General features: G+C 39.9%; 2 protein-coding genes across 5 annotated transcripts; both read right to left on the bottom strand.

The window, feature by feature from the left end:
- Positions 1-489: 489 nt before the first annotated feature.
- LOC309970500 (UPF0729 protein C18orf32 homolog) lies at positions 490-5,416 on the bottom strand. 4 transcript variants are annotated; one of them, XM_082852935.1, is made up of 3 exons: positions 5,392-5,416; positions 2,623-2,810; positions 490-2,022 (listed from the first exon to the last, which is right to left on the bottom strand). In XM_082852935.1, the coding sequence occupies exons 2-3, from the start codon at positions 2,785-2,787 to the stop codon at positions 1,957-1,959; spliced, it is 231 nt and encodes a 76-aa protein (XP_082709061.1). In that variant the 5' UTR covers positions 2,788-2,810; positions 5,392-5,416; the 3' UTR covers positions 490-1,956. The 4 variants fall into 4 exon arrangements, with proteins under 4 accessions (XP_082709061.1, XP_082709059.1, XP_082709060.1 ...); XM_082852933.1 differs by lacking the exon at positions 5,392-5,416 and adding an exon at positions 5,258-5,379 and having other exon boundaries at positions 2,623-2,813; XM_082852934.1 differs by lacking the exon at positions 5,392-5,416 and adding an exon at positions 5,093-5,114 and having other exon boundaries at positions 2,623-2,813.
- A 1,010-nt stretch (positions 5,417-6,426) lies between these two features.
- On the bottom strand, positions 6,427-9,969 carry RPL17 (ribosomal protein L17). Its single transcript, XM_082852931.1, has 6 exons — positions 9,463-9,969; positions 9,332-9,372; positions 8,664-8,798; positions 8,279-8,377; positions 7,161-7,352; positions 6,427-6,514 (listed from the first exon to the last, which is right to left on the bottom strand). The coding sequence occupies exons 1-6, from the start codon at positions 9,500-9,502 to the stop codon at positions 6,467-6,469; spliced, it is 555 nt and encodes a 184-aa protein (XP_082709057.1). The 5' UTR covers positions 9,503-9,969; the 3' UTR covers positions 6,427-6,466.
- Positions 9,970-10,232: the final 263 nt, after the last annotated feature.

Raw genomic sequence — 10,232 nt, 5'->3', positions numbered from 1 at the left:
AAAGGGGTCATGTGGAGTTGGTCACCATGAGGTACAGTGACTTCTGGCTGAGGAACACATCTGACCTGAAGAGACCTTGAAGGGAAGGAGCCAAGGGAATAAATACCCTGACCTCACTCTTTCCTTCCCTCCCTCCCATCTCCTGCTGCAGATACCACTGGCCAAACCAACAGATCCCAGAGGTCATAGGAAGCCTGTTGATGTAGTCCATACAGCTTTCTTGAGCAGGAGAGTAGGGTGAGGGAGCAGAGATTTGGAGGGGCAAATGGAAAACATCTGGAGTATGCATAATGATATACACACTGATCAATGACTTAACCAAAATTTACAAAACATATCTGGAGGATGTGTGGGAGAAGCAGAGGGACTACAGTGTAAAACAGCTGTATCTCAACCATGGCAGGAAGTCAATAATGTTTAAAGTTGATAGCTCCAAAAACTGCAGCACACATGTATCACTTAAAATATGAAGATAAATCCTAAACAAAAGCAACAGCCAAATGAGTAAAGCCTTTGGGGACTATGGGAGTAAGGACATTATAGACCTTATTTGATTTTTAAAAAATGATATATTTTAAGAAAGTTGCTAGAAGACTATACAAAAAGCTAATAGTGGTTACATCTGTGGAGCTAGAACAAAGGAATGAGAGTAGAGAAAGAACATTAACTTTTCATTTAACCTGCCCTTGCATTGTTCTACTATGAACATCTGCTATTTTCATAATATAGTTTTTAATACCTTAAAAAACAAACTAATCAACTGGATTTAGTTGCTAATGAGAATTTATCTTACCCCTCAGGTAGGCTGGGGCAGAAAAGATGAAACACATTTATATCAAAGGAAGTCCAAGGTGGATCAATGACTTGACCAGACACAGCTTAACAGAGCCTCAGTTAGGACCCAGGACTTCCCTGGGGACCCAAGGCGGGGAGTCCTTTCTAACTTCTCCTTGCTTCAGTGAAAATAAATATTCTATGAAGATATGTCTCATCGTCTTCGAATATTTATAGATCCTTACACTAAAATGAAGAGGCCTAGGGATGAAAGATCATGTGGAGAGGCCCAGACCAGCAAATAACTGTGCAGTCACGTCACTGTTGCTGAAAACCACAAATTTTGGTGTCTTATTATGGAACAAAATAACCGATACAATCTAAACTTTAAAAAAAAAGAAGAAGAAAAAAAATATCGCTGCCCCCATAACTATCCGGATGCCATCACACTATTACAATCCTGACTTCTGATGTGGTTAAAAAATCTTACTTTTAAGTATTTATATTTTAAAAGAAAAAAGAACAACAAGCTAAACTGAATATTTAATACATTTGTAGGAACAGAAGGAATGCGACAAGAATTAGAATTTTATAATATACATTAGCCATTTACGTAAAAGATGTTCCATTTTTCAGAGAGGTTACCCCATTTCCCTGTCTTTCCTATCTTCCTCAGAGCAATAAACAGTAATTACTACTCTCATAGATAAGCTGCTCCATTGAGTGAGACAGTAATTACATCTTTATGTTTCAAGTCATTATCATCTCCAAAAACTACCTTTCAATTCACTGCACAGTCTCACTGCACTCTTTCACAGTAAAATTATACTCCTCAAATTTGAAGAGCCTGAATAAAAGCTAGAGGCCCAAGGATTTTTAGGGACTGATTTAGTAACAGTGTCTACTGGCACGAACCTTTTCTTTATTCATATTTTTAAAAATGCAATAAAAGAAATGAAAGCTACTTTAATGAAAAAGGAACTCAGGAATGAGGTCATTAAATATAACTAGCTACATTTGAAATACAAATACCAGGTATTTCCTGATTAGTGTCAGGTAAATATCTAAACTATCTAACCCAAATTCTGGTTTCAGGGAAAAAGATCAGAGACAAGTACAAAGAAGGTGCTTCATACTATCAGATCCATTGTTAAAACAATGAGATCCTTTGGGACCATCACATTAGTCTTTCTTTTTATCCGAGATTTCTGTTGGTCCTCTTGTTGGTGATTCATTTATATCTGCACCCTAAAATGAAAAACCACTTTAGATATTATTACAACAAACAGACATACATTTTAAGACATATTCTCTTTAAAAACAGACAATAACTTCAGAATGAAAAAACTACTTCTAGAAATGTGCAGGATGGCTAAATTTGTGCAATTGAACACAAAGTTGTATCTAACAATCACCAACACTAAAGACAACAGAGTTGTCTAAATACTCATTTAAAAAAATAACTCCATTTTGTTAAAAAAAAAACCCTCTATGATCCTACCAATTAAATCGCTTATCAAAGTTATCAGTCAGTGAAACTTGGCTTATTTTAGAATCATCTCTTGTTATTTATTAACTATTTACCATTACTCTTACCACTCAGGAAATACTGGTTATTATCTTGGCCATAAAGCAAGAAGCAAATGTATCAATCAGAGGACTAGTTTAGAACCTTAGTTTAAAGCAAACGTTAATTACAAATAAAAATCCAAAACCCCTATTTTAAAAAAGAAGGGAATTTAGACACATTAATGAAGCTTCTGGTTGGAAGAACTTGCCTTTCCAAAAGCCAAGTATTTCATCCTGCATCCCCACGCCCCCTTATTCAAGGCATTTTAATGTTCTTACCTTACAGTCTATTTTGCCTTTGTTTTTATCATTGGATTCTTGTATAGCTTTCCTAGGCCACACACGACTAACAAAGGGGGAAATCAGAGGGTATATATATGGTTCCAGGAACTTTTTGTAGACCCAGAGCAGAACTGGAATGACAATGCAGGGAATGCACACCATTGTCCCAGGCTTGAGATCCTGAACTGCTGATAAACAAGAAGGAAGAACAAATTAGATCATCATAGAGTAATGACTGAAGGAATTTACCTAGATTAAGATATATGAAAAGACTATTTCTACACTGAAGGAAAAACTTAAATCACACTACAGGTATTAGCTTAAAGCAAGTCTATTAAATAAAAATGCTGCTATCTACAAGGTAAAAGAATAACAGATGGTAGACCTGAAAATAATAGTGAGGTACCTGCCTCCAAACCTCTCCAATCACTGCTCCACAACCACAGATTTGATGATAAAGGAATGACACCATCATTTGCAGGGTGCTAGGCAGTTAAGCCCTTTACATGTATCAACTCATTTAATCTTCAAAACACCCAGTGAGGTTGGGTACCCTGGCATTTCCATTTACGGATAAAGAAAAGGAGGCACAAAAACATTAAGGAATTTGGTAATTTTGACATACGCCAGTTTAGTGTGAATTAACTCCCAGGGCCTAATCATCTCCAGGGACTGAACAATGCTAAGGGCAAATCTTGTAATATGGAACTCACTAAGATATCACTTTGGAAGACCTCTAGGCTGCATACTGGCTGGCCTTTCCCAGCCAACAACTCTCCCTTGACAGATTTGCTTTTTCTTTTTAATGGCAATAAAGGGGTATTGAGTAATAAAAGTTTTATTTAGTATTATTGGTATAAGTCAATTGTCCATTTCCAAAAATCAACACCTAAATTTCCTTGATAATTAGAAGTCAACTTGGAATTTCTCAAGATCAGCAATTTCTTGAAAAAGAGCCAATACTACTTCCATAACACACAATTAAACCGAAGACCTCTTAAATTTACAAGAATTTTTAATCCCTTAGCAAAGGCTTTAAAAACTAAGAAACTTCAGAACAGTGCATAAGGCTAATAATTCAGCATGTTAAACTTGTTTTCAAAATATTGTAAGCTAAGTAGTATTTAGTGGTAAATGAGTAAGTACTGCTACGCTCAGGCAATTTAAAATGATTCACAACACAAGTGAAGAGTGGTATACATAATCCAATCTGAATGTGGCTTTGAAATGAATTACAAGAGCTGTAAACAAATAAAAAAGTAAATGTGTATCAGGGAATGACCAACTCTTTTATAAGGGATTCATAACTGGAGTCTTTAAAACAGTCCCCTAGACAAATTAAAATAATTTTAGAATTTGCCAAAATATTTTGTTCCAAAATTTTAAAGAATCAATCAAAATAAGCCAAACGAGCAAGAGTCTTTTTCAGCATTTTTCAAGAAATCATAATTTTTGGCTACTAGACATTTAGAATCTGATCTGAAAAGACTTCTTACTGGTTTAGGTACCATAGCATGATAATCAAACAGGATGGTTGGCAGCTGCCTGGATTTGAGCCCTGCTTTCACCATTTTCTAGATAGCGCTCCTGGGCAAATTATTTAACCAGACGGTGCCTTAATTCTCCCATGCGTAAAAAGAGGACAATAATAGTACCGATCTCACAGGGATGTAGTGTGGATGAGATACATTAATAGGAATACAAAGCTCAGAACAGTGTCTGCATATATTAAGTACTACGTAAATGTTGCTACCATAAGAAAAAAAACAAAACAAATCCCAAACACATCCAAAAGTTGCAACCTGTCCAAAGTCCACACTGCAGGTAACAAGTAACTAGAACTGGCTAAAACCAGAATTCCTAATTCTGGTTTCCTAGCTCAGTGCTCTTGCATTTTCTCTCCCCCAAACACGATCATCATGTTATTCCCCTTTCTACCAAACTTTCAAACGCAACTAAAACCCTTCAAAACAACTGGCAATGCTACCGAGCACTAAGCTAATACGATGACAGGCAATCCCTCCATCATAAAGATTCAGGTTTTTACCTACTTGAAATTGTGCTTTAAATGAATTCTCAAGAACAATTAGTACTAATTATTTTGTTATAATTATGGCTTAGAGGTCTAGAAGGTGACTATGATAAATTGATAAAATCATGATTTTATTTACTCTCTCCAAGCCAATTCTCGAATATACAACACAGCGAGAAAGATGGATTGAAACGTGGAGGAGAGGAATTTCTTGCATTCGACTTAGTCCAATACAATGGAACAGAAAAAGGCGGAGGCTCTATGAGAACAAGAGCAGCTGTGGCGGGGGTACGCCACTTCCTCTAAGTGACCGGTCGGCGGATCACTTCACTGGAGACAAAAGAGACCGGGAGAGGCTAAGTCAAAGGCAAGGACTGAAAGACAGGGGAGAGTACGAGCGAATGGTGGCCACGACGATAAAAAAGTGATACCGACAAGGCAGGCCAGAGAGCGGATCCTGAAGCAAAGAGAGGCGGACGGAGGCAGGAAGGGGTGGAGACCGACGCAGGGGGAGGCACAGGGCAGGGGTGCTGGAGTACCTTGAGGGCAGGAGAACCCCGAAGCCCCGGCCGCTGCCCGGACCCACCCAGCCCCGCTCACCCGCGGCCACCAAGCCCCAGTGACGGTGTCCAGGCTTCCGGAGGGAAGCTCGCGGGGTGACGTGCCGCAGCCAACCCTAAGGGCACCTTAAGAGGGACCGACAAAGGAGCGCCTGCGTCAGCCTGACGACGCACCCGACGTAACGGTGACGCCCTGCGGGGACGGCGGCCGCTTCCGGCGCAGCCCAGGCAATCAGCTTAGAGCTTGCGGGCGAGGCGGAAGCGCTGTTGCTCCGCAGTTGCCCGGTCACTGGAACAAGATCTACGACGCGGACCCAGGAGAGGATAAGCGCCTGTACCGGTGACTCACCACCAACAGGGAGGCTTGCGGTGATGGCTAGGATGTTTTCGAACGCAGTTGAGGCTAAGCTACTCACCCTGCTACAAGGGTCTTAAATTCAAGAGCAGGGGAAATTAACATCGTCACCTTTGAGCGGGTATTTTTACAAGAAATGGGCATACAACTTTCCTCCCACTAGGACAGCTATAATCGGCGAAATCTAAGCGATGAAGAAATTCGAACCACTGCTGGTCGCACTGTAAACGGAACTGCTTTAGGAGTCCTGCAGTTCCTCCAGTGTTCATTAAAATTACCTTATGACCCTGGAATTCCACTCTTGGTATACACCCAAGTGAAAGGAAAATATGCCCACACAGGAACTTTTATAGTTCACAGCAACACTAACAGTAGCTAAAAGAAAAAAAGCCCCAAATGATATGATGAACCACAGGTACATGCTACAACCCTGAAAAAATCATGCTAAGTCAAGCAAGTCAAAGCCAGTGAGGAAGGTCACACTGTGATTTCATTTATATGAATTGTCCAGAATAGGCAAATCTACAGTCAGAAATAGGCAAGTAGTCACCCAGCACTGGATTGGGGGGAGGTGACAGCCAACCACTACCAAGGTTCCTCTTTGGGATCATGAAAAACTCTAAAATTCACTGTGCTGACGGATGCATAAATGAATATACTAAATGCTACTGAAGACTGTACAGTGTGTTAAACCTCAATAAAGTGGGTGGAAAAGAGATTCAGAAATTTCCCCATGTTCTAATTCCATCTTACACAAAGCACCAAAAGATGCAGAACAGCATGTTTTATGAAAACTCATTTGATCCATTTTGTGATGACACTTGAAACAGATTTACTAATTAAGACAACCAACACTCTGCTTTTACTTTCATTTGCATTTATTTTTTGCAGCATTTATTCCCGGGCCATAAGTTTTTGTTTCTTCAATTTCTTCTGGGATATCTGGGGAAAAGAAAAATGCACTATTAAGATTCCAGAAGATTGTATCTCAATGAAAGAGTAATTGGAAATTTCAACATAAAGGGAAAAACATGAAGAGTCCTTTGGCGTAGAGAAGTGGTATGGGGAGAAGGGCAGCCAGGAGGACATCACAGTAGTAAGCAGGAGATAATCAAGACGGCAGCCAGGGTGCCCAGCTGGTTAGAACTAAGTGGCAGCAAGGATGGAGGATAATATTTAATGATAAAATCAATAGAAGACAAATCCATTAGGGGGATCACACCATTAGGTGTGAAGAATCACTCCCAGGTTTCAGGCTTAAACATACTGAAAACAAGCTTATTGGGGGGCAGGGAGGAGAGCCCAGTTTTGGACATGTTGCATTTGAACTGGCTATGGACATCTAGGTGGGGACATAAGCAGATAATCACATGGTTTTAACATACTGAACAATACAAAGTTACTATATTCACTGTTAATCAAGAAACTAATGAGACCCATGAAAGCCAAAATAAAATGGTTAGAAGAGATTGCTGGTTGCTCAGAATAGTCTCCTTTCATGGTTATTCCAAAGGTGTCCTAAGTTAGTCATCACAGCAACCACAAATCTAACACACCAAATAAACAGAGCAGAGACTAAGTAATTGACCTTTTTCTTCTGGGCAACCTCCTCTTCTGGTTTAGGAACAATCTGTTCTTTTTCAGTAAGGATCATCTCAATGTGGCACGGAGAGCTCATGTATGGGTTGATCCGACCATGAGCTCTGTAAGTCCTGCGCCGCATCTTGGGGGCTTTGTTCACCTGGATGTGCTCAATGACCAGAGAATCTACATCTAAGCCCTGGAACAAAATCAGGTAACATCTTTATCTTAATACCACAAACTGCATCATTCAAGTCCCTGCCTGAAAAAAAAAATTTGAAAGGCAATCCTTAGGGCTTTAAATAGCATATTTGTTCAAGCAGTTTTTTTTAACCTTTATTCTAAGTGTCCTTCCTTAAATCTAACTACCAAAACTCCGTGCTAAATGCACCAAGTTTGTAAGTGGCATTCATAAAGGAGTGGAGTTACAGGATCTGGTAGCGTCTATGTCTATTTCTAAGCCTTGATGATAAACAGGATTTTGACAGCAAGGCTTAGCAGCTAGAAGGGCTACAGCTGAACAGACCCACATTAATTCCAGTTCTGACCCAATTTTCAAAATGCAAAAGGGTAATGGATAATTCCTCAAATGGATAAACCTGTTTTGTTGACACAGGTTTTGTTCAGTTAAACATAGTTGTTTTAACTTCTAACTGAAATTTAATGCCTCTCAACTATGAATGTAGGCAACAAACCACATTAATCATTACTACGGCAATCACAGTTCCTTTGAAATAGTACATATTTTATTATATTTTAAAATATCCTGTGAAGGGATTCACAAACGATAGTGTAAAAAAGGTCCATGGCACAAGAAAGTTTACAAACCCTTGGTAAAATACTCAAGGGGAAAAAAAGCGTTTCTTTTGCATGTACTGGGATTATAGGGGGGGAAATTCTATAGACTTAAGCTTGAAGTAACTGCAGACCATGCTCCTGAAATGCTTTACAGACAAAAATTTTGGTCTGGTGGAAACTGGAGGTAGAGATTTAAGAGAATTCTTTTAATGGAGAATTTAGCTACTTGAGAAAGCAAGACAATCAAGGAAATAAATCTGGACAACAGCAACTTTAACTGAATAACAATCCAAGTTACATGTATAAGGATATTTATGGTTTGGGTACCTTAAGTTCAGCATTACTCTCTGCATTTTTGAGCATGTGCAGTAAAAATTCAGCACTCTTTTTGGGCCACCGACCCTGCGTCCAGCCCCACTGTTTGGCCTAAAAAACAAACAAAACCAGAGAGCCCATTCGTCACTTCCCCCAATTTAAATCAATGTTACAAGATGCGTTTATTTTAACCAACACCAAGGTTGCTCAGAAAATGTTTTTTTTCATGGTTAATCCAAAGGTGTCCTAAGATTGTCATCACAGCAACCAGAAAGAGCCTGATTAAAGGCAGATCATGGCCATTCTTACTCCCTCCAATCACCTTCTCTAACAGTTTGTCTTTTTTTTTTTTTTTTTTTACAGTTTGTTTTTTTAAATGACAACTATGAATTCTCACCTGGGCACACCTACCAACTCCACCATTGTAGCGACGGAATGGCACACACTGCTTCTTTAAAGTGACATCCTTCAGATACTTAGTGGCTTTTCGGATATGCATACCCTTAATGGCCTGGGCTGTTTCACGAGTGTTCTAAGTATAAATAATATAAGCTGTGAGTTAACCATGTATTTTTTTAAAAATCACAAATTTTAAACATGAAATTCTAACATTTTCGACACGTCAACATTTATCAACAGCCAAAACCTTTCCATTTATTAGGACGTGAGCTGATACAATGAAGAATAAAAATCTGTGATTATGAGCCGAAGGAGGTTTGGTTTGAAGGTGGAAACAAGTGAACCCTAAGCATGTTTACTCACTTTAATACGTTCTCCATCATCTTATGAACTACAATTACGTATCCCATATCTTGATATGCACACTAGGTTCTCAAGCAGTTCTCTGGTAGTTTTACCCAATTCCACAAATCCTAAATCAAAGTACTCATTATATACTGATGATCACGGACCAAAAGGTGGCTGCTCAAAATCGACTGATTTTCACGGTAAATCCAAAGGTGTCCTAAGAAATGCATCACCGCAGCTACCTTTTTAGAATGGTTAAAAAATACTCACTAGAACTCGTGAAACAACTCTTTTAAAGCATAACTATGATTCACATACCTTAAAGTGAACACGAAGATTTGAACCTCTCGACTTGCATGCTAAAAAATACCAGAAAGAAAAGTTTTGGTTAATTCTGGGCATCTTGTTGCCTCTTACTCCAAAATAAAAAATGTTTCGTGTTCACTTACATTTTGTGGGATTTTCTGGGTCAAGTGAATAGCGAACCATTTTTAGAGGTCACCTGGAAACGAGCAAGTGTAATTCTGTCAACATATTTACAGTAACTTACACGGTTTATGTACTAAACGCTGCCCGCAGCTGCTCAGAGAGTAGCTGTTTTCATGATTAATCCAAAGGTGTCCTAAGAAATGCCATCATCGCAGCCATCCTTCTATCCACTGTTTCTTCCCGTGTGGAACTACCAGTGACTACAGCAGTGCTGACACTAGACTAGTGACAAAGACATCATTCCTTTTACCCTCTGGAAGAAAACACAGCCTGTTTCAATCCAAGCCTGGATCCTTCAGACGAGTTAACTCGACCCACTACAACCCTCTACAGGCTCCCCCTACAGAAACCTCCTTTACTCACGCAACTTCACACGTAATCCAGTCTTTTTTCCACACTTTCAATTACCCGCTTTAAGCGCCGCTGAACTCGAAACATTTAACGTTCAGCCACTGAATAAAAGCCTCGACCCTACTTGACTTTATCCCCCCCCCCAAATTTCTCTCGATGCGGCCACAAATGCGCTGCGTTAGCAGCCACCACTCAGCGCAAAGACACTGGGTCTCCGGAGTCGGGAACCACCACAGCCTGCTTGTACGCCCGGCCAACCCCCTTCCCAACCATCGCGCCCCGCTGAGGCCTGAGAGCACCGGGGCGCCAAGCGGGGTACTCCGACACGTCTCCCCGCACAGAACGCCGCTCCCAGAGAGAAATCAGTAGCCGCGAGAGT

Source organism: Leucopleurus acutus (assembly GCF_964270905.1).
Source record: "Leucopleurus acutus genome assembly, chromosome: 13".
Lineage (NCBI taxonomy): Eukaryota > Metazoa > Chordata > Mammalia > Artiodactyla > Delphinidae > Leucopleurus > Leucopleurus acutus.
Note: the sequence above shows the minus strand (reverse complement) of the source record. Positions and strands in the feature narration are given on the sequence as shown.